At 40.6% G+C, this 25,101-nt stretch overlaps 1 protein-coding gene across 3 annotated transcripts in view; it reads left to right on the top strand.

The window, feature by feature from the left end:
* Window positions 1-25,101, top strand: part of PSPH (phosphoserine phosphatase) — a 50,258-nt gene that overhangs the window by 5,777 nt on the left and 19,380 nt on the right. Inside the window, exons 2-3 of one of the 3 annotated variants that reach the window (XM_032606725.1) lie at window positions 2,552-2,666; window positions 19,285-19,412. In XM_032606725.1, the coding sequence (XP_032462616.1) occupies window positions 2,552-2,666; window positions 19,285-19,412 (243 nt within the window). Of the gene's footprint in view, window positions 1-2,551; window positions 2,667-18,465; window positions 19,413-24,309; window positions 24,365-25,101 lie in introns of those variants that run through there. The other 2 variants (XM_032606726.1, XM_032606727.1) reach the window with 2 other exon arrangements.

Below are 25,101 nucleotides of genomic sequence, written 5' to 3'. Positions count from 1 at the left end.
GGCCCTGGAGGCACAAGTAAGTTACATGAAGAAGTGGCCTAAATATCCATGATCCCAACTCATGCTATCTTACCTTCTCTCTCTCAGCCTGCACCTATGGCCTCATAGGAAGTTCCCTGTGATCAGTTGACAGAGGATGAGAAAACTTGGGCCTGGTTTACTGATGGTTCTTCAGGACATGCAGGCTCCACCTAAAAGTGGACAGCTGTAGTACTATAGATCCTTTCTGGGACATTCCTGAAGGATAATGGTAAAAGGAAATCCTCCCAGTGGGCAGAACTTCAAGCAATGCAACTGGTTTTTCATTTTGCTTAGAAAGAGAAAAGGCCTGATGAGTGATTATATGCCAGTTCATGGGCTATGGCCAGTGCTTTGGCTGGATGGTCATGGACTTGGAAGAAACAAGATTAGAAAATTGGTGACAAGGAAGTCTTGGAAAGAGATACATGGATTGACCTCTCTGAATGGGTGAACAACGTGAAGATATTTGTGTCCCATGTGAATGCTCACCAAAGGGCGACCTCAGCAGAGGAAGATTTTCGTAAGTGGCTAGAATAATTCATTCTGTGGATACCAGTTGGCCTCCTTCCCTAGCCATCCCTGTCATTGCCCAGTGAAGTTATGAAAAAAGTGGCCCTGGGGGCAGGGATGGAGGTTATGCATGGGATCAGCAACATGGGCTTCCATTCACCAAGGCTAACTTGACTACCCCCACCGCTGAGTGCTCAATCACAGCACTGAGATTGAGTGATACGACACTCAGTCCCTGATATGACACCATTCTCTGGGGTGATCAGCCAGCTACGTGGTGGTAGGTTGATTACACTGCACCGTACGTCTGTCATGGAAGGGGCAACGTTTTGTTATTGGAATAGACACTCTGGATATGGATTTGCTTTCCCTGCATACAATGTTCTGCCAAAACTACCATCCGTGGACTTAGAGAATGCCTTATCCACCATCATGGTATTCCACACAGCATTGCTTCTGTTCAAAGAACTCATTTGCTAGCAAAGGAAGTGCAGCAATGGGCCCATGCTCATGGAATTCACTGATGTTACCATGTTCCCCACCCTCCTGAAGCAGCTTGATAGAATGGCAGAATGGCTTTTCGAAGACTCAGTTATTGGGCTAGCTAGGTGGCAGTCCCTTGCAGGGCTGGGAAAAAGTTCTCCAGGAGGCTTACATGCTCTGAATCAATGTCCAATATACGGTGCTGTTGCTCCCACAGCCAGGATTCACAGGTATCTAGGAGTAGAAATGAGAGTGGCACCCCTAGTGACCCACTAGTAAAAATTTCGCTACCTGTCCTCATGACCTTATGTTCTACTAGCCTACAGGTCTTTGTTCCAAAGGGAGAAATGCTTCTACTAGGAGACACAATAATAATTCCATGGAACTGGAAATTAATACTGCCACTCAGCCACTTTGAGCTCCTCATGCCTCTGGGTCAACAGGGAAAGAAGAGTTTTACTGGGCTGACTGGGGTGATTGATCCTGACTACCAGAGGGAAATTGAGGCATTCCCTGGCACCCAGTGGTTAAGACTCAGCGTTTTCACTGCAGGGCCCCACGTTCGATCCCTGGTTAGGGAACTGGGATGCTGCAAGCTGCACGGTGCAGACAAAAACAGCAACAACAACAACAAAACAAACAAAAAAAAAACAAAGGGAAATTGGACTACTCCTCCACAACACAGATATGTCTGGGATACAAGAGATCCCACAGGGTGTCTCTTAGTATTACCATGCCTGTGATTAAAGTCAGTGGAAAACTATAACAACTCAATTTAGGCAGGATTACTAATGGCCCAGGACCCTTCAGGCATGAAGATTTGGGCCACTCCAACAAATAAAAAACTGTGACTTGCTGAAGTGCTTGCTGAGGGCAACAGGAACACCGTATGGGAGTAGAAGAAGGTAGTTCTAAATACCATCAGCAACCACACGACCAGTTACAGAAACGAGGACTGTATTTGTCAAGTATTTTTTCCTTATGTTATTATTAATACATGTGCGTGTGTCTTGAGCAAATATCTTTGTTTTCTTCTCTCTCTTATTCCTTTATCATGTAACATAATCATGTAACATTATTGACTTTATGTCATAGTATTTATTGTTAACTTTATAGCATAGTTTTTAAGTTATGGGATATCAGGAAGAAGAATAAACATCACCCAAGGACTTTGCATCCTCTTCTGGGGAAAGGGTTAGGGTGTTTTCAGTTGTCTATGCAGGAGAGTTGTATCATGTTAGGCAAAATTATGACCTCGTTACTGTCTTTATTCGATTATTAAATTTGAGGAGATGCATACGAGTGCCAACTAGACAAGGGGTGGACTTGTGATGGTTATGTGTTAACCTGACTGGGCCACAGTACACAGATACATGGACAAACATTATTCTGGATGTTTCTGTGAAGGTGTGTTTTGGATACGATTAACACTTAACTCAGTGGACTTTGAGTAAAGCAGATTATGCTGTATAACATGTGTGGGCCTCATTCAATCAGTTGAAGACCTTAATAGAACAAAAACCTTACCTCCCCCTAGCAAGACAAAGTTCTGCCAGCTGACTGCCTTTGGACTTGAACTGCAGCTCTTCCCTGGGTCTCCAATCTGCTGCCCTATCCTGCAGATTTTGAACTCACCAAGCTTCCACGGTCACGTGAGCCAATCCCTTAAAGTACCTCTCTCTCTCTCTCTTTCTCTGTCTCTCTGTGGTGTGTGTGTGTGTATAGTACAGGTACACCTCGTTTTATTGCACTTCATTTTATTGCATTTCACAAATATTCCGCTCTTTACAAATTGAAGGTTTGTGACAACCGTGCATTGAGGAAAGTCTACTGGTACCATTTTTCTAACACCATTTGCTTATTTCATGTCTCTGTGTCACATTTTACTAATTCTTGCAATATTTCAAATTTTTTCATTATTATTATCTTTGTTATGGTGACCTGTGATCAGTGATCTTTGATGTTACTGTTGTAATTATTTGGGGGCACCATGAAACCTGCCCACATGAGATGGTGAGCTTAATAAATGTGGGCATTTTGACTGCTCCATCTACCAGCCATTTCCCCATCTCTCTCCCTCTCCTTGGGCCTCCTTATTTTCTGAGACACACAAATTTTTTTTTTTTATATTTCATATTTTATTTTTTTTGAATTTTATTTTTTATACAGCAGGTTCTTATTAGTTATCCATTTTATACATATTAGTATATACATGTCATTCCCAATCTCCCAATTCATAACGCCCCCCCACACTTTTCCCCCTTGGTGTCTGAGACACAAAAATTTTGAAACAGGGCCAATTAATAATTCTACAGTGGCCTCTGAGTGTTCAAGTGAAAGAAAGGGTCGCATGTCTCTCATGTTAAAAGCTAGAAATAATTAAGCTTTGTGAGGAAGGCATGTCGAAGTTTGAGACAGGCTGAAAGCTAGGCCTCCTGTGCCAGTTAGCCAAGTTGTGAATGCAAAGGAAAAGTTTTTGAAGGAAATTACAAGAGCTACTCCAGTGAACACACAAATAAAAAAGCAAAACGGCCTTATTGATGATATGGAGAAAGTTTTAGTGGCCTGGTTAGAAGATTAAACCAGCCACAACGTTCCCTTAAATCAAAGCCTAATCCACAGGAAGGCCCTAACTCTCTTCAATTCTATGAAGGCTGAGAGAGGTAAGGAAACTGCAGAGTAAAAGTTTGAAGCTAGCTGAGGTTGGTTCATGAGGTCTAAGGAAAGAAGCCATCTCTATAATGTAAAAGTGCAAGGTGAAGCCCCAAGTGCTGATGCAGAAGCTGCAGCAAGTTATCCAGAAGATCCAGCGAAGATAATTAATGAAGCTGGCTACACTAAACAACAGATTTTCAGTGTAGATTAAACAGCCTTACTTTGGAAGAAGATGCTGTCTAGGACTCTTATACCTAGAGAGGAGAAGTCAATGCCTGGCTTCAAAGCTTCAAAGGACAGGCAGACTCTCTTGTTAGGGGCTAATGCAGCTGGTGACTTTAATTTGAAACTAGTGCTCATTTACCATTCTGAAAATCCTAGGACCCTTAAGAATTATGTGAAATCTATTCTGCCTACGGTTTATAAATGGAACAGCAAAGCCTGGATGATAGAACATCTGTTTATAATATAGTTTATTGAGTAATTAAAGCCCACTGAGACCTACTGCTCAGAAAAAGATTCCTTTCCAAATATTACTACTCACTGACAATATACCTGGTCACCCAAGAGCTCTGATGGAATGTACAATGAGATTTAAGTTTTCATGCCTGCTAACACAACATCCATTCTGCAGTCCATGGATCAAGGAGAAATTTTGACTTTCAAGTCTTATGACTTAAGAAATACATTTCATAAGGCTATAGCCGCCATAGACAGTGATTCCTCTGATGGATTTGGGCAAAGTCAATTGAAAATCTTCTGGGGACTTCCCTGGTGGTGCAGTGGTTAAGAATCCACCTGCCAGTGCAGGGGACATGGGTTCAAGCCCTGGTGCAAGAAGATCCCACATGCTGCGGAGCAACTAAGCCTGTGCGCCACAAGGGCTGAGCCTGTGCTCTAAAGCCTGTGAGCCACATCTACTGAGCCCACATGCCATAACTACTGAAGCCCGTGTGCCTAGAGCCCGTGCTCTGCAACAGGAGAAGCCACCGCAATAAGAAGCCTGCGCACCGCAACTAAGAGTAGCCCCCTCTTGCCACGACTAGAGAAAGCCCATGCACAGCAGCAAAGACCCAACACAACCAAAAATAAATAAATATATTTTTTTTTTTTTAAAAAAAGAAGAAAACTTTCTGGAAAGGATTCACCATTCTAGATGCTATTAAGAACGTTAAGAAAATATTTGTACTTTATGGGAAGAGGTCAAAACATCAGCACTAATAGGAGTTTGGAAGAAGTTGATTTCAACCCTCGTGGATGACTTTGATGGGTTCAAGACTTCAGTGGAGGAAGTAACTGCAGACGTGGTGGAAACAAGAGAGCTAGAATTAGAAGTGGGAGTCTGAAGATGTGACTGCATTGCTGTAACCTCCAGATACAACTTTAATGAATGAGGAGTTGCTTCTTATGGTTGAGGAAAGAAGATGGTTTCTTTTTTCTTCTTTACTTTAAAAAAAAATTTATTTATTTATTTTGGCTGCACTGGGTCATGTGGGCTATTTTTTTAGTTACGGCATGTGGGCACTTAGTTGTGGCATGTGGGCTCTTAGTTGTGGCATGCGGGATCTAGTTCCCTGACCAGGGAGAGCAAGGGGTCTTAACCACTGGACCACCAGGGAACTCCCAAGAAAGTGGTTTCTTGAAATGGAACCTATGCATGGTGAAGATGCTGTGAAGATTGTTAAAATAACAAAGGATTTAGAATATTACATAAACTCAGTTGATAAAGCAGCAGCAGGATTTAAGAGGACTGTTTCCAGTTTTGAAAGAAGTTCTACTGTGGGTAACATGCTATAAAACAGCATTGTACGCTACAGAGAAATCGTTCACGATGGGAATACTCAATTGATGCAGCAAACTTCATCACTGCCTTATTTTTAAAAAATTGTGACAGCCAACCCAGCCTTCAGCAACCTGATCAGTCATCAGATATCAGCAATACGCTCCTCTAGCAAAAAGATTACAACTCACTGAAGACTCAAATGATAGCAGTTTTCAGCAGTATTTTTAGATTAAGGTGTGTATTTTTTTTTTTAACAAATAATGCTATCACACACTTAGTAGACTACATTACAGTGTAAACATAACTTTTATATGCACTGGGAAGCCAAAAAATTTGTGTGACTTGCTTTGTTGTGATAGTCACTTTATTGGAGTGGTCTGCAGTATCTCCAAGGTATGCCTGTACACACACACACACACACACACACACACACACATCCCTATATATGTAAAGATATATATATATATACATAACAAAAATCATACAGTATTTGTCTTTTTGTGACTGAATTATTCCACTTAGCAGACGTCCTCAAGTTTCATTCGTGTTATAGCATATTGCAGAATTTCCTTCCTTTTTAATGCTGGACAACATTCCATTGATGGTATATACCACATTATGCTTATCCATGCATCCATTGATGAATACTTGGGCTGTTTCCATGTTTTAGCTATTGTGAATAATGCTGCCATGAAACGGGTGTACAAATATCTCTTCGAGACCCTACTTTCAATTCTTTTGGGTATATACCCAGAAGTGGAATTTCTGGGTCATATAGTAATTCCAATTTTAATTTTTTGAGGACCCATCATAATGTTTTCCACAGTAGCTGTACCATTTTACATCCCCACCAACAGTGCACAAGTGTTCTAATTTCTCAACATCCTCATCAACACTTGTTGTTTTCTGATAGTAGCCATCCTAATGGGTATGAGGTGGGTATCTCATTGTAATTTTGATTTGCATTTCCCTTAGGATTAGTGATGTTGAACTCCTTTCATGTGCTTATTTTCTATTTGTATATCTTCTTTGGAGAAATATCTATTCAAGTCCTTTGACCATTTTTGAATTGGGTTTTTTTGTTGTTGTTGAGTTTTAGGAGTTCTCTGTATATTCTGAATATTAATCCCTTATCAGATATATGATTTGAAAATATTTTCTCTCATTCTGTGGGTTACCTTTTTACTCTGTGGATACTGTTTCTTTTTTTTTTGGATACTGTTTCTTGATGAACAACATTTAAAAATTTTCATGAAATCCAACTTGTCTGTTTTTTATTTTGTTATGTGTGCCGTTGGTGTCATATCCAAGAAATCATTGCCAAATCAAATGTTTTGCAGCTTTTGTCCTTTTTATTCTAAGAGTTTTATTGTTTTAGGTCTTACATATAGGTCCTTGACCTATTTTGAATTAATATTTGTATAAGATGTTAGGTCAGGGTCCAGCTTCATTCTTTTTCATGTGAATATCCAGTTTTCCCAGCACTGTTTGTTGGAAAGATTGTTCCCCCCATTGAATGGTCTTGGCACCCTTGTCAAAAATCATTTAGCCATAGATGTTTATTTCTGAGCTCCCTATTCTATTCCATTGGTCAATATGTCTGTCTTTATGCCAATACCGTACTGTTTTTTTGTTTTTCATACTGTTTTGATTACCATAGATTTGTAGTAGTTTTGAAATTAGGAAGTGTGAGTCTTCCAGTTTTGTTCTTCTTCAAGGTTGTTTTAGGACATATACAGGGTCCCTTGAGACTCCATATGAATTTTAGGATAGGTTTTTCTATTTCTGCAAAAAATATCATTGGAATTTTGTTAGAGATTGCATTGAATCTGCAGATTGTTTATTATTGGTGTATAGAAATGCAACTGATTTTTTCGTGTTAACTTTTTTTTTTTTTTTTTTCTTTTTTGCGGTATGTGGGCCTCTCACTGTTGTGGTCTCTCCCGTTGCGGAGCACAGGCTCCGGACGCACAGGCTCAGCGGCCATGGCTTATGGGCCCAGCCGCTCTGCGGCATGTGGGATCTTCCCGGACCAGGGCACGAACCCATATCCCCTGCATCGGCAGGCAGACTCTCAACCACTGCACCACCAGAGAAGCCCTCGTGTTAACTTTTTAATCTGCTACTTTGCCAAATTCATTTATTAGTTCTACAGCTTTTTTATGGAGTCTTTAGGGTTTTCTACATATGAGATCATATCATCTGCAAACAGAGATAATTTTACTTCTTCCTTTCCAATCTGGATGCCTTTTATTTCTTTTCCTGCCTAATTGTTCTGGCTAGAACTTTCAGTACTATGTTGAACAGAAGTGGTGAAAGTGGGCATCCTTGCCATACTCCTGTTCTGGAGGCTGGAAAGTGCAAGATCAAGGTGCAGGCCTGGTCAGGTGAGGGTCTTCTTCCTGGTTCACAGCCAGTGCCTTTTTTCTGTGTCTTCCTATAGTGGAAGGGGCTGGGGGTCTCTGTGGTATCTCTTTTATAAGAGCACTAGTCCTTTTCATGAGGGCTGTATTATGTTGCCCCCATGGAACTCAAGAACAAGGAGAACTGATGGAAATAAAATGATGCTTATACTGTTTGCTATACTGTAAGTGATAAAGTCCTTTGTCTCTGATCCAGGAGTCTGTTTTTGGCCACCATCTATGAAGTGGTATCAGGCTAACTTATTAGTTTGTAAGTAGGATAAAATTAACTCTCAGACCTGACAGTTTGCCAAATGGTAATTTTCTATTTTGATCATTCTCTTTTTTTTAAACATCTTTATTGGAGTATAATTACTTTACAGTGGTGTGTTAGTTTCTGCTGTATAACAAAATGAATCAGGTATACATGTACATATATCCCCATATCTCCTCCCTCTTGCATCTCCCTCCCACCCTCCCTATCCCACCCCTCTAGGTGGACACAAAACACTGAGCTGATCTCCCTGTGCTACATGGCTGCTTCCCACTAGCTACACATGGCTGCTTCCCACTAGCTATCTGTTTTACATTTGGTAGTGTATATATGTCCATGCCACTCTCTCACTTCGTCCCAGCTTACCTTCCCCCTCCCCGTGTCCTCAAGTCCATTCTCTACATCTGCATCTTTATTCCTGTCCTGTCCCTAGGTTCTTCAGAACCATTTTTTTTTTTTTAGATTCCATATATATGTGTTAGCATACGGTATTTGTTTTTCTCTTTGTGACTTACTTCACTCTGTATGACAGTCTCTAGGTCCATCCACCTCACTACAAATAACTCAATTTCGTTTCTTTTTATGGCTGAGTAATATTCCATTGTATATTTGTGTCATATCTTCTTTATCCATTCATCTGTCGATGGATACTTAGGTTGCTTCCATGTCCTGGCTATTGTAAACAGAGCTGCAGTGAACATTGTGGTACATGACTCTTTTTGAATTATGCTTTTCTAAGGGTATATGCCCAGTAGTGGGATTGCTGGGTCATATGGTAGTTTTATTTTTAGTTTTTTAAGGAACCTCCATACTATTCTCCATAGTGGCTGTATCAATTTACATTCCCACTGACAGTGCAAGAGGGTTCCCTTTTCTCCACACCCTCTCCAGCATTTGTTGTTTGTAGATTTTTTGATGATGGCCATTCTGACTGGTGTGAGGTGATGCCTTATTGTGGTTTTTTTTTTTTTACATCTTTATTGGAGTATAATTGCTTTACAATGGTGTGTTAGTTTCTGCTTTATTACAAAGTGAATCAGTTATACATATACATATGTCCCCTATCTCTTCCCTCTTGGGTCTCCCTCCCTCCCACCCTCCCTATCCCACCACTCCAGGCGGTCACAAAGCACCAAGCTGATCTCCCTGTGCTATGCGGCTGCTTCCCACTAGCTATCTATTTTACATTTGGTAGTGTATATATGTCCATGCCACTCTCTCGCTTTGTCACAGCTTACCCTTCCCCCTCCCCATATCCTCAAGTCCATTCTCTAGTAGGTCTCTGTCTTTATTCCTGTCTTACCTCTAGGTTCTTCATGACATTTATTTTTCTTAAATTCCATATATATGTGTTAGCATACGGTATTTGTCTTTCTCTTTCTGACTTACTTCACTCTGTATGACAGACTCCAGGTTTATCCACCTCATTACAAATAGTTCAATTTTGTTTCTTTTTACGGCTGAGTGATATTCCATTGTATATATGTGCCACATCTTCCTTATCCATTCATCCGATGATGGACACTTAGGTTGTTTCCATCTCCAGGCTATTGTAAATAGAGCTGCAATGAACATTTTGGTACATGACTCTTTTTGAATTATGGTTTTCTCAGGGTATATGCCCAGTAGTGGGATTGCTGGGTCATATGTTAGTTCTATTTGTAGTTTTTTAAGGAACCTCCATACTGTTCTCCATAGTGGCTGTACCAATTTGCATTCCTACCAGCAGTGCAAGAGTGTTCCCTTTTCTCCACACCCTCTCCAGCATTTATTGTTTGTAGACTTTTTGATGATGGCCATTCTGACGTGTGAGATGATATCTCATTGTAGTTTTGATTTGCTTTTCTCTAATGATTAATGATGTTGAGCATTCTTTCATGTGTTTGTTGGCAGTCTGTATATCTTCTTTGGAGAAATGTCTACTTAGGTCTTCTGCCCAGTTTTGGATTGGGTTGTTTTGTTTTTTATTATTGAGCTGCATGAGCTGCTTATAAATTTTGGAGATTAATCCTTTGTCAGTTGCTTCATTTGCAAATATTTTCTCCCATTCTGAGGGTTGTCTTTTGGTCTTATTTATGGTTTCCTTTGCTGTGCAAAAGCTTGGAAGTTTCATTAGGTCCCATTTGTTTATTTTTGTTTTTATTTCCATATCTCTAGGAGGTGGGTCAAAAAGGATCTTGCTGTGATTTATGTCATAGAGTGTTCTGCCTATGTTTTCCTCTAAGAGTTTGATAGTTTCTGGCCTTACATTTAGGTCTTTAATCCATTTTGAGCTTATTTTTGTGTATGGTGTTAGGGAGTGATCTAATCTCATACTTTTATATGTAGCTGTCCAGTTTTCCCAGCACCACTTATTGAAGAGGCTATCCTTTCTCCACTGTACACTCCTGCCTCCTTTATCAAAGATAAGGTGACCATTTGTGCATGGGTTTATCTCTGGGCTTTTTATCCTGTTCCATTGGTCTATATTTCTGTTTTTGTGCCAGTACCATACTGTCTTGATTACTGTAGCTTTGTAGTATAGTCTGAAGTCAGGGAGCCTGATTCCTCCAGCTCCATTTTTCGTTCTCAAGACTGCTTTGGCTATTCAGGGTCTTTTGTGTTTCCATACAAATTGTGAAACTTTTTGTTCTAGTTCTGTGAAAAATGCCAGTGGTAGTTTGATAGGGATTGCATTGAATCTGTAAATTGCTTTGGGTAGTAGAGTCATTTTCACAGTGTTGATTCTTCCAATCCAAGAACATGGTATATCTCCTCCATCTATTTGTATCATCTTTAATTTCTTTCATCAGTGTCTTATAATTTTCTGCATACGGGTCTTTTGTCTCCTTAGGTAGGTTTGTTCCCAGATATTTTATTCTTTTTGTTGCAATGGTAAATGGGAGTGTTTTCTTGATTTCACTTTCAGATTTTTCATCATTAGTGTATAGGAATGCCAGAGATTTCTGTGCATTAATTTTGTATCCTGCTACTTTACCAAATTCATTGATTAGCTCTAGTAGTTTTCTGGTAGCATCTTTAGGACTCTCTATGTATAGTATCATGTCATCTGCAAACAGTGACAGCTTTACTTCTTCTTTTCCGATTTGGATTCCTTTTATTTCCTTTTCTTCTCTGATTGCTGTGGCTAAAACTTCCAAAACTATGTTGAATAAGAGTGGTGAGAGTGGGCAACCTTGTCTTGTTCCTGATCTTAGTGGAAATGCTTTCAGTTTTTCACCATTCAGGACAATGTTGGCTGTGGGTTTGTCATATATGGCCTTTATTGTGTTGAGGAAAGTTCCCTCTATGCCTACTTTCTGCAGGGTTTTTATCATAAATGGGTGTTGAATTATGTCGAAAGCTTTCTCTGCATCTATTGAGATGATCATATGGTTTTTCTCCTTCAATTTGTTAATATGGTGTATCACGTTGATTGATTTGCGTATATTGAAGAATCCTTGCATTCCTGGAATAAACCTCCACTTGATCATGGTGTATGATCCTTTTAATGTGCTGTTGGATTCTGTTTGCTAGTATTTTGTTGAGGATTTTTGCATATATGTTCATCAGTGATATTGGCCTGTAGTTTTCTTTCTTTGTGACATCCTTGTCTGGTTTTGGTATCAAGGTGATGTTGGCCTCGTAGGATGAGTTTGGGAGTGTTCCTCCCTCTGCTATATTTTGGAAGAGTTTGAGGAGGATAGGTGTTAGCTCTTCTCTAAATGTTTGATAGGGCTTCCCTGGTGGCGCAGTGGTTGAGAGTCTGCCTGCTGATGCAGGGGACATGAGTTCGTGCCTCGGTCGGGGAAGATCCCACATGCCGCGGAGCGGCTGGTCCCGTGAGCCATGGCCACTGCGCCTGCGCATCCGGAGCCTGTGCTCCGCAATGGGAGAGGCCACAACAGTGAAAGGCCCGCGTACCGCAAAAAAAAAAAAAAAAAAAAAAAATGTTTGATAGAATTCGCCTGTGAAGCCATCTGGTCCTGGGCCTTATTGTGGTTTTGATTTGCATTTCTCTAATGATTAATGATGTTGAGCATCCTTTCATGTGTTTGTTGGCAATCTGTATATCTTCTCTGGAGCAATGTCTATTTAGGTCTTCTGCCCATTTTTGGATAGGGCTGTTTGTTTTTTTGATATTGAGCTGCATGAGCTGCTTGTATATTTTGGAGATTAATCCTTTGTCAGTTGCTTCGTTTGCAAATATTTTCTCCCATTCTGAGGGTTGTCTTTTCATCTTGTTTATGGTTTCCTTTGCTATGCAAAAGCTTTTAAGTTTCATTAGGTCCCATTTGTTTATTTTTGTTTTTATTTCCATTTCTCTAGGAGGTGGGTCAAAAAGGATCTTGCTGTGATTTATGTCATAGAGTGTTCTGCCTATGTTTTCCTCTAAGAGTTTGATAGTTTCTGGCCTTACATTTAGGTCTTTAATCCATTTTGAGCTTATTTTTGTGTATGGTGTTAGGGAGTGATCTAATCTCATACTTTTACATGTAGCTGTCCAGTTTTCCCAGCACCACTTATTGAAGAGGCTGTCCTTTCTCCATTGTAAATTCTTGCCTCCTTTATCATATTTTGATCATTCTTTATATATTTATGTTAATTGGAATTCTACTGTAAGGAAGATCTTTCCCTTCTCCCCTTCTCTCAAGGATTCTTGTTTTATTCTTAGATTGTAGTCAGTTATAGTCTTTATTTTGATTCTCAAATTAGGAGCTGTTCAAGTTGGCTCTTTGTTTTTTGACTTGTCCCCATCATTTTCTGAGCACTTTACTTTCTGGCAGCACAGTATAAAATGTTCCAAACGCATCTTGTATTTTCTTAGCCCCAGCCATGAAACCAGCCATTTCTCCAAAGAGCTCTGGACTTCTTATTGGTTAATCGTATTTGGAAAGTAATATCTGGATGCTAGGTATGCTTACTGCTACTAAGGTGTCATTGCCACTAGACCCTCTCAGCAGAATATTTGTATGAACACATACATATCTATATCTGTCTGCATATATACAAAAACCATCCATTTATACTCATACTTTCAATTCTTATCCAATACCACAAGGTTCATTCTAGTGCTTCTGCTTTCCTTATTTGTAACTTCTTTATACAACAGTGAGAAATCATTCAGTATAGTTTTTGTTTTGTTTTGTTTTGTTTTGTTTTGTTTTTTTGCGGTACACGGGCCTCTCACTGTTGTGGCCTCTCCTGTTGCAGAGCACAGGCTCCGGACGTGCAGGCTCAGTGGCCATGGCTCACGGGCCCAGCCACTCTGCGGCATGTGGGATCTTCCCGGACCGGGGCACGAACCCGTGTCCACTGCATTGGCAGGCGGACTCTCAACCACTGTGCCACCAGGGAAGCCCCATTCAGTATAGTTTTAATTTGCATTTTATGTAAGTGAAATTGAGCTTCTTTCCTGTGTTTTTTTTTTTTTTTTTTTTTTTTTTTGTAGTACGCGGGCCTCTCACTGCTGTGGCCTCTCCCGTTGCGGAGCAGAGGCTCCGGATGCGCAGGCTCAGTGGCCATGGCCCACGGGCCCAGCCGCTCCGCGGCATGTGGGATCTTCCCGGACCGGGGCACGAACCCGCGTCCCCTGCATCGGCAGGCGGACTCTCAACCACTGCGCCACCAGGGAAGCCCTTTTCCTGTGTTTTAAAGCCATTTGTTTTTCTTTATCTGAGCACTGACTGTACATCTTCTCTCATTTTTCTATGGATTATTGGTCTTGTTCTTTTTTCTAGGACTTCTTTTTATATTAGGGAAATTAGTTCTGCAAATATTTTTTTCTCACTTTATGATTTGTCTTTTTAAAAAAATAAATAAATAAATAAATTTTTGGCTGCATAGGTCTTCGTTGCTGTGCCACCAGGGAAGTCCCACTGTGTTTTTAAATATCAAGGCAGAATGTATACTCAGTCACAGCTTTCATTTCTTCTGTGGCCAACAGTTTTCTAGTTTTCTAGTGTGTATTTTTTGTCTATGGGTAAGATTATCTGCTCTTTTCTACCATTTTAATAGTAATTTTGTATGAAAGGTTGCATTAGACTGCATAACAAAATACCACAGACTGGGTGGATTAAAAAATAAAATTGTTTTCCCTCAAAGCTCTGCAGCCTAGAAGTCCAAGATCAAGGTATCAGCAGGTTTGGTTTCTTCTGAGGCCACTCTCCTTGGCTTGCAGATGGCTGCCTTCTCACTGTGGCCTCACATAGTTTTTGTTCTGTGCACACTTGCATTTCTGGCATCCAAATTTTCTCTTTTTATTAGGACCCCAGTCAGATTAGTTTAGGGCTCAATCTAAAGAACTCATTTTAAATTAATCATTTCTTTAAAGACCTTATCTCCAAATAGAGTCACATTCTGAGGTACTAGGCATTAGAACTTCAGCATACAAACTTCTGGGGTACACAGTTCATCTCATAACAAAGGTGTTTGTCACTTTCTTCTTTTTTTTTTAACATCTTTGTTGGAGTATAATCGCTTTACAATGGTGTGTTATTTTCTGCTGTATCACAAAGTGAATCAGCTATACGTATACATATATCCCCATATCCCCTCCCTCTTGCGTCTCCCTCCCTCCCACCCTCCCTATCCCACACCTCTAGGTGGTCACAAAGCATCGAGCTGATCTCCCTGTGCTACGCGGCTGCTTCCCACTAGCTATCTATTTTACATTTGGTAGTGTATATATGTCCATGCCACTCTCTCACTTCGTCCCAGCTTACCTTTCTTCTTTCGTTTTTTAATCCATTATTAAATGAATTGTGTTTTCCAACCATTTTCAAGTGTCTTCTGTGAAGGAAGAGCAAGAGAGACTAAGGTAGTTTTCCAGATTTCACAGTGCAAAGGTTTTCAGGTGCCACGATCAGACTGTCTAATTCAATGTGGCCCTTTTTGTAGTTTTTGTGTAGCCCTGCTTTCTCTATTCTAAACAGGGCTTTTGCCCCAGACCTGTGCTCTCTGGCATCATCACTAGTCATTGCACACAGGAAACATAGCCCCTGGATTTTAGGTGAGCTCTTTATCTACTTTCTGAGATTTTCATATCTGAGTTTCCCAGACATTCTTTTGGACATTCTGTACCTCCTCTTTCTACTATGTTCCCTATAGCTTTAACCCAACCTCAGTTCTTTTTATCTCTACTTCTGCTCTGATTGTTTAGAACAACAAACATTTTCACTTTCGCATGAACTTCTCATCCTCAGTGAATCTATTTTCTCATCCTCTGGGAGTCTGTTTTTGCTGGTGTTTTCTGGGATCTGCTGCTGCTGTTTCCCTTAAACACTCCAGGAGTCTCTTGCCATGCAACCTCTGCCCAATCTCAAATGCTCTTGGTAATCCTTACTCAGGTCTTGTAGTCTCCCGTTGCTCTTTGCCTCCTAGTATTGCGGAATATGGGATTTTCATGTTTCTTTTTTTCCTTCCTATATTTCCCTGTTGCTTTATATAATTTATGGGGTAGGGGGCGGACATTCAGTCATACATAACTGCAGTACCTATATCATAATCATTTTACTTTGTAATGTAAAATTTCCCCATTTTTCTACATTATAAAGATAGCTGTATATTTTCCCTAATGCCAAAGATAATACATAATGCATAATCATGTAGAAAGTTCAAGTCATACAAAAGAGTACAAGGAAGAATGAAAATCATTGAGAGGCAACTACTCAACATTTTGGTAAACATTCCAAACGTCTCTCAGTTATACACAGATTTATAAGAATAAGCTCATACTATATATGCTGTTTTGTATTCTGCATGTTTATTCAATAATATGTCCCAAAGTTCTTCTTTGTCAATAGATATAGATTTACACCATTTTTTAAATTATCAGAATTTATTCTTCCAAGCAACTATTATGACCTAAGAGAAGTTACTTTAAATATATTTAAAATTTTTATTGAAGTATAGTTGATATACAATGTTGTGTTAATCTCTGCTGTACAGCAACACGATTCAGTTATACATATATATATTCTTTTTCATGTTCTTTTCCATTATGATTTATCACAGGATATTGAATATAGTTCTCTGTGCTACACAGTAGAACCTTGTTGTTTATCCATCCTATATATAATAGTTTGCATCTGCTAATCCCAAACTCCCAATCCTTCCCTCCCCCACCCACCTACCCTCCCCCTTGGCAGCTACAAGTCTGTTCTCTATATCTGCGAAACCAAATAAAGTAGAAAGGTAAATTCTTCATTCCTTTTACTCCCCAGGATTAACTACTCCCCAGAATTAACAACTATATGCAGACATAGACATATAATCATATACCGCACATGTTTATACATACACAGAGTTTTCTTTGTTCAAAAATGGGAATTAAGGGCTTCCCTGGTGGCGCAGTGGTTGAGAGTCCGCCTGCCGATGCAGGGGACACGGGTTCGTGCCCCGGTCTGGGAAGATCCCACATGCCGTGGAGCGGCTGGGCCCGTGGGCCATGGCCGCTGAGCCTGCACGTCCGGAGCCTGTGCTCCGCAACGGGAGAGGCCACAACAGTGAGAGGCCCACATAATGTAAAAAAAAAAAAAAAAAGGGAACTAAGCTATATATAATGTTCTGCAACCTGCTTTATTTACATGACATATCATGGACATATTTTCAGGGTGTGACATTTTGAATGTCAATGTTTACATTAAATTGTATTTTTCTTTAAGTATATTCTTTTAAAATGTTTATGATGTTTTAATATATTGGCATTTAATGTACTGATATAAAATATTACATGTATTATAAAATCTTTTATATATACACAGATACAAAAAAAGTCCTGTATATGCACTGCCCTTAAAATAAAGGAACACTGTCAATACCATTAAAGAACTAAGTCTATTTATACCCTCTTTCCAGTCTTATTTCCTTTTCTGTCCCTAGAGGTAAGTATCATTCTGAATTTTATGTTATGAGTTATCATTTACGATATTAAGTGATATTATCTTTTTAAAGTTTCCAGTCAATGACTATTTATATATATACAGTACTGCTGTGAATATTCTCCTATGTGACTCTCAGTACTCATGTATGAGAGTTTCTTCTGAGTGCATTCTTTTTTTTTTTTTTTTTTGCGGTACGCGGGCCTCTCACTGTTGTGGCCTCTCCCGTTGCGGAGCACAGGCTCTGGACGCGCAGGCTCAGCGGCCATGGCTCACGGGCCCAGCCGCTCTGCGGCATGTGGGATCTTCCCAGACCGGGTCACGAACCCGCGCCCCCTGCATCGGCAGGCGGACTCTCAACCACTGTGCCATCAGGGAAGCCCCCTGAGTGCATTCTTGAGGTGGAATTGCTGGGTCATAGAAAATGTGCAGGTTCAATATTGCTCAATAATACTATATTGTTTTCTAGAGTGTTCCAACATTCTATATTTTAGAAGCCTATTTTATTAACACTGAATTAATTTTTTAAAAAAATAGTACTTGATTCTAACATAGTTAATCATTAGAAAATTTGTTAGCTTATAAAAATGTGATCTATAGAAAACCTTTCAGGAACACTAGTATTACTTGTATTACTTTTTAATAGCCAGTTATGATTAAAACTTTGCAAAATAACTTGCTAATGTTTTGATTATGGCTTCATTATACTACATTGTATTTGGTTTAGGTGTGCTATTTAACATATTCCAGAGGAACAACAATAAGCATATTAAAATCTGTTTATATAGTTATGCCTTGCCTGATTGTTATATGTATTACTTCCTGATTGTTATATGTATGTGTGACCACCCATTAGCTTCCTCTGGACAACATTTTTTTTTTTTTTAAATGGTATGTGTTCTATCTAAACAGTGCCTACAACACTGCCACCTCACATCCACAAGTGTTAATACAGGTGTAAATGTGAGGTGGGTACAGGGACCGTAAATAGCTGACAGATTTTATTTGGTATATTTTATCTGAAATCTATTTAATAGTAAACATCTATGAAATATGAATAATAGCAAAAATAGCACATTTATTGTACTTGGGTTTCTTTTCCTCTTGAAATAAATTCTCAGTTACCATTTTATACTTATATACAAGTAAATATTTGGTGTTTAACATCTTGTTTCTTTTATTATACTTATTTTTAAATTACTTATCATAAAATATAAACAAATTCTTGACTAGACTGTTATTTTAGACCCCTTTATTTTGCCCTTCCCTACTAATTGTATAATCTTTTACCTCATATTTCAAAACATCAAAATTCCTCCTTTCCATCCTTCATCAAAACCATCTCTGGCAGATCTGGGGAGAAATTAAACCGGGTGTGCCCCAAACCTGCAAACATTTTCTTACTAATGAAATCTGAGAACATTGAACTTCAAAGGCACATGTGACCACGGAGCATCAGGACTTTTGTTTCTGGATAGAATTGTGTTTTTTGAGGGGTTCTGTAGCAAAGGGCAGGGATGCTGTGACCGAGCGAGTCTTGCTCCAGCAATTGCATCCCCTCTGCCTGAATGACCAGTTTTGGAAGGAGCCTGCAGACATGACTGTCAGTATCTGAGGTTTCAGGTTGTGTTTTAGGGTAGGACCTCACTGCCCAGCTCCAGCCAGCTGTACCCAAAAGTAAATGTTTGGGGGCAATCACTTATTTATTGTAGTCAACATAAAAGTAGCTGGGCAAGTGACACCTAGAAGAAAATAAGATGACCAAAAAAAATGTGCAAAGACTCATTTCGTTACTCACGGTTTTTTGCATTTGCGAATGTAAGTAGTTTTTGAAGTTCTCTTGGGACTTACATTCCTACAACAGCATAAAGCCAAACGTGGATTTCAAAAAAGGTCCCTAAGGGGCTTTCGTTAAGTGCAAAATCAGTGCAGAGGTCCCTCGCTCCTCTCACGTACTCTTATCCCAAGTGGTGGTGGCGGTGGGGAGCGCTTGGGTAGCACGCAAGCTCTTTTGTTCCTCCTCAGCAAAGTAGAGGTGGTGTGGCCCGAGGCTTTGCGGGATAGCGTCCCCCGCGGAGTTCAAGTCTAGATCCGCCAGCGCTGAGCCCCCGGAGGGAGGAGGGGGCGGGCTCAGGGAGTCCCTCCTTCGGGGGCGGGGCCAAGGTCTGCCCGGCCCTGCAGAGCGGAGGTCTACGGGCTCCAGTTTAGTAAAGCGCATGCAAACCCGGCCAGAAGCCACCGCACTTATCAGCAGATCTCATGATTGTTTGGTAAAGGCTCTGCCGGTCTACACAGGTCACCTCCCTCGGAACTCCGCGACTCCGCGTCGGAGCCAGCCCTCGGCCCCCCTGCAGTCGGACGGTTACAGCCGCGGGAGACCTGGAGGCGGTGGCAGCGGCCCAGGAACTAGCAGCAGCGCCAGGGTAAGTCTGGGCATGTGTTTATCTCTCCGTGTGCCCAACTTTCTGATTACCGGTCTGCCTGTCCTACACCCAGGGCCTCTGTGATTCTACATTTATTTTCCTTAATCGGGATAGATAAAATATTTCATGGGATTCCAAGGCTTTTTTTTATCCGTTTACTTTTGAATGGTTTTCACTTGTTTTATCCCACTGCTGCTGCCTGTTGCCAAACAGCATGAATGAATGATGCAATCCTACATAGGGGAGTCATCAGTACAAGAGTAGGAAAATCTCCAGAATTTAGAGTTGCAGTGTCTGACTTCATCAACTTCTTTACCATTAGAATTAGAATTTTAAATATGTACTTACCAGATACATTGTTGTAAAGGTAGCGCTTCAAGCTGGGAATTAAATAAATAATTCTTCTATTCATTAAACTTATGTACTATGTTTTCTTTATATGTGACTTGCACGTTGTGTTTACTCTTTAAATATTTGACTGACCGGTATTTGAATGAGTATCAGGGAAGGAAAATTAAATCCAGGGTTTCTATATGTTATTACAACTGCCTGGTGTGTTTTCAATATAATGATCATAGTCCTGTCCCTTTCATGTTGGGAAACAAAGTAGTCAGGACGTTTTAAGTTTTCAGTTTATTTGATACATGTCTAATAACTTTTTAAGCTAACGTTTTATTGATGTATAATTTAATGCAATAATATGTACCCATTTTAGGTGTACATTTTGATGAATTTTGACAATGTTGTACACACTTATAATCACCACCACAATAAAACACTTCCATCACCCTTAAGTTTCCTAGGGCCTCTTTGCAGTCAGACACCCCCACTCCTAGCCCTACTGGCCTGATTTTTGTCATAATAGCATTTGTTTGTATTTTCTAGGGTTTCATATAAACAGAATCATATTGTACGTACTCTTTTGTGTCTGGCTTCTTCTGGTCAATATAATGTTTTCTATATTTATTCATGTTACAGCATCATTAGTAATTCGTATCTTTTTATTGCTGAGTAGTGTTCTATTCTAGGGATGTAACACACTGTGTTTATCCATTTATCTGTTGGTGGTCATTCTAGTTTTGGGCTATCATGAATAAAGCTGCTTTGAATATGTTTTTTGTTTTTTTACATACATCTATTTATTTATTTATTGGCCACACCACATGGCACGTGGTATCTTAGTTCCCCAAACATGGATCACACCCATTCCCCCTGCATTGGAAGTGTGGAATCTTCACCACTGGACCACCAAGGAAGTCCCATCCCTTAGCTGCTTCTTTTTTTAAAATATATATTTTAAATTAATTAATTAATTTTTGCCTATGTTGGGTCTTCCTTGCTGCTCGCGGACTTTCTCTAGTTGCAGCGAGTGGGGGCTACTCTTTGTTGCGGTGTGCAGGCTTCTCATTGAGGTGGCTTCTCTTGTTGAGGAGCACAGGGCTCTAGGCACTCGGGCTTCGGTCGTTGTGGTTCACGGGCTTAGTTGCTCCCTGGAATGTGGGATCTTCCCAGACCAGGGCTCGAATCCATGTCCCCTGCATTGGCAGGTGGATTCTTAATCACTGCGCCACCAGGGAAGTCCCTGAATATGTTTTCATTTCACTTGAATAAATCTCCAGGAGTGGGATTGCTGACTCTTACGGTAGGTAAATGTTTAATTTCGTAAGGAACTGCCAAACTGTTTTCCATAGTGGTTGTACCATTTTACATCCCCACCAGCAATGTATGAGTTCTAGTTGTTCCATATCCTCACCAATACATGGTATTGTCAGTCTTTTTTATTTTTGTTATTCTTCTGAGTTTATTTGCACATCTTTTTTGAAATATCTATTGCTTATATTTTAATGGGTTGTTGTTTTATTGAGTTGTAAGAGTTCTTTATTCTAGATACAAGTCCTCTATCAAATATATGTATTGTGAATACTTTCTCCCATTCTGCGACTTGCCTTTTTTTCTCTTTCTTTCTCCCTCACCCTGTCGCCATAATGGTGTCTTTTGAAAAGCAGAAGTTTTTAATTTTGATGAAGTCCAATTTATCACTTTTTTCCTTTTATTATTCATGCTATTTGGGTTTTATTTGAGAAAATTTTGCCTACCTTAAGGTTGTTCTATTAGTATCTATTGCTGCATAATAAATTATCCCAAAACTCAGCAGCTTAAAATGACATACGTTTATTTTCTCACTTTCTGTGGGTCAGAAATCTGGGAGCAGCTTAGCTGGGTGGTTCTGGTTTAGGGTCTCTTAAGAGGTTGCAGTTGGCCATGGTCAACTTATCTGAACACTTTACTGGGGGAGGATCTGCTTCCTAGAGCACTCACCTGGTTATTGGCGGGATTCAGTTCCCTGAGGGTTGTTGGACTGAGGTCCTTAGTTCCTCACTGGCTGTTTGCTGGACGTCCCCTCAGTTCTGCCACATGGGCCTCTCATTGGGCAGCTACCAACATGGTAGCTGCCTTACCCCAGAGCAAGGAGTGGGGGTGCTGGGGCAAGATGGAAGCCACATTCCTTTTTTTTTCCCTTTTTTGAGATTAACTCACTTTTTTCTTATTTTATTTTAGTTTTTGGCCTCACTGTGTGGCTTGCAGGATTTTAGTTCCCTGACCAGGGATTGAACCCAGGCCCCAGCAGTGAAGGTGCCGAGTCCTAACCACTGGACTGCCAGGGAATTCCCTGAGATTAACTCACTATAAAAAAAAACACTTTAAAAAAAAAAAAACACACTTTTATAATATTTTTTAATTAGAAATAATTATGGATTCACAGAAGGCTGCAAAGAAATATACAGGGAAATCTCTTGCATTCCTCCTTCCTCCATGTCCCTTCCCCCGAAGACAACATCCCAAGGAACTGACATTGGCACAATCCATAGAGCTTGTTCAGACCTCACAGTTATACACACACTCATTTGTGTCAGTCTAATTTTGCAAGTGATATCCTATCACCTCTGCCTCACTCTATTCACTGGAAGAGAGTCACTATACCCAGCTCACTCTCAAGGGTAGGGGGTTACAGATGGGTTGGGATAGCAGGAAGTCGGTTCACTAGGTTTTTTGGAATTTTTGTTTTTTGGCCTCACTGTGTGGCTTGTGGGATCTTAGTTCCTTGACCAGAAATGGAACCCAGGACCCCTGCAGTGGAAGCACAGAGTCCTAAACACTGGACCACCAGGGAATTCCCACTAGGGGCCATTTTAGAGGCTGCCTACCACAGGTGTGCAATTTTCCTCCTGTGTTTTAGAAGTCTTATAGTTTTAGCTTTTGTGTTTAGGTCTTGATTCATTTGGAGTTAATTTTTGGCATTGGACTACAAGTTAGGGAAGAATATACATTAGATTTCTATATTTTATTAAAACTACCAGGTAGGATTTCAATATAATAATGATCAGAGTCTTGTCATTTTCATGCTGGTGAAACAAGGGATGTCTTAAATTTTCACATGATCTAATACATGCCCAATTTAAAAAAAAGAAAAAGGCCAGTAGCAAAGTATGAATTCTAAATTAGAGAAATAGAGCAGGCCTTTATAATTAAACCAATGGATCAAGAGTAAACTCTATTAAAGAAGCAAATTGGAAATATTCCTTTTCTTGTCATGGCATTCCGGGCAGTGGGTTCTCTTTAAGAAAGCAGCTTCCGGGGAGGTTTGCTAGGATGCAGCTCTCGCTGGCCTGCAGGGGAGTGGGATTCAGAACACCTGCAGAAGCCAGCTGTGCTCAGCAGAGTGGGAAAGAAACGCTAGATTTGCATGCTCAGGTACGAGGCTTTGAGTACACTTTGTACTCTTCCTCCTTCACAGGAATATTATCCTGTGTGACTCCGCTGAGAGAAGGGTACACCGAACCCTTTCTGAGTTCAGTGAGGACCGTATTTGAACCTTCCAAATGATTTATTTCCATTCTGGCTTCCTTCCTTTGTCAACCTCTACTTTGCTTTTTCTTGCTGCTTGTTCTTAACTATTTCTTTTTATCTCTTTTTCTCTTCTGAGATTTAGCACCTTTATCCACTTTTTTTTTTTTTTTTTACTGCTTTGGGTTTTCGTTGCTGCGTGCAGGCTTTCTCTAGTTGTGGCAAATGGGGGCTGCTCTTCGTTGCGGTGCTCGGGCTTCTCATTGCGGTGGCTTCTTGTGGAGCATGGGCTCTAGGCATGTATGCTTCAGTAGTTGCGGCACCCGGGCTCTAGAGTGCAGGCTCAGTAGTAGTGGTGCATGGCCTTAGTTGCTCTGCGGCATGTGAGGTCTTCCCGGACCAGGGCTCGAACCCATGTCTCCTGCATTAGCAGGTGGATTCTTAACCATTGCGCCACCAGGGAAGTCCCTATCCACTTCTATTTACAGTTTAAATGATGAGGATTATAATTTAAAGTTGTTGGCTTCGTTCCCTCGTTATTGGGCAGCAGGATTCCCCTCTGACTGTTCTTGGAATGTTGTTGACTTTCCTCATTTTGAAGACAGCAGGGACCGTTTTGTAGAGCCTGTAATGGACCTGTGTTGGCTTCTCTGTATTTGTATTATGTTTTCCCAGTAGATCCTCTTTCCCTTTCTCTCTCCTTCCCTTGCCTTTGAGCCTTGCTAATCAGGTGTAGGTGATTTCCTATCAGACTCGAAGCTTTTGCAGAATTAAAGCCACAGAAGAGTGTTTCCTCCTCTGCGTGCTTCAAGGAGACAGAAGTGAAGGGCTTCCCAGGGGAAGCAGTCTTAGGAGAATTTGCAGCTGACCCTTCTTTGTACCGGTCCTGCTAGGAGGGACAGTGAAGCTAGACAGTCTCCTCTTTCTTCTCCTGTGTCTGGACCTTGATGTTCATGTCCCTGTTTTTTTCTAGGCTCTTGCTCTTGCAGAACTCACAAGATCTCTCTTAAAGAAATTTGTAGTCAGAACTTTATGCTGTGTTTTTATTCAGGAAAGAAGCAGAAAGAGAAGAGTATTGTCTCCTAGGAATCCAGCCCTGGAGAAACGTGAGTCCAATTTGTCTTCTGTTTTCATTGTCATTGTTGTATATTTATCAGTTAACAGTTTAATATTCACTGAATAAAAAAAATTTTTCTGCTGTAACCTATGTGGCATGCTTAAAAATCTCAGGTTCCCCGAGGAATAGCTGTTCTTTTTTATCATAAAATATACTATAATGCATTGACCAGAAACCATAGTCCTAGTTACAGGAATGCTCTTTGACTCTCCTCTGATTCAGAAACTCTCAGACTCCATTGGGCATTGTTTCACTGCTTGGAGGGCCCCAAACAGACTCACCCCTAAGACCAAAGCCACCCCAGGTGACGCCCATCTAAGCCCAGGAAGCTTTGCTCTGTCGGCTTCCTCAACCTCTGTACCAGCTTATATTTGTTCTTACACAGGTGAAGGTAAGAGGTCAATCCCAGCAAAAGGGGAAGTTGGTGAAGGTGATCTTAGATGCCTCTTGCAAGATACTTAGATGGAGAAGTTGGAAGAGAGTTTGGATGAGGAAGTTTTTCTCCTTTTATCTAAAACCAGACCTCCTAAGTTTGGCCATGAAGGAAAACTTGTTTTTATACTTTTGGAGCTGGGGGTGAGAAGGGGTTGTCCCTGTGGCTTCTTTACCAGTTGGCCCTCTGCTTCCCCAAGATGGACCTGCTTGAGGTCGGGTGGGCAGGAGTCCTGTCCTGAGACACAGAAGGCAGTGGTCCAGTGGTCGGGACCAGCCCTGGGAGCTGCCATG

The sequence above is a fragment of the Phocoena sinus genome, chromosome 15, assembly GCF_008692025.1.
Source record: "Phocoena sinus isolate mPhoSin1 chromosome 15, mPhoSin1.pri, whole genome shotgun sequence".
Lineage (NCBI taxonomy): Eukaryota > Metazoa > Chordata > Mammalia > Artiodactyla > Phocoenidae > Phocoena > Phocoena sinus.
Note: the sequence above shows the minus strand (reverse complement) of the source record. Positions and strands in the feature narration are given on the sequence as shown.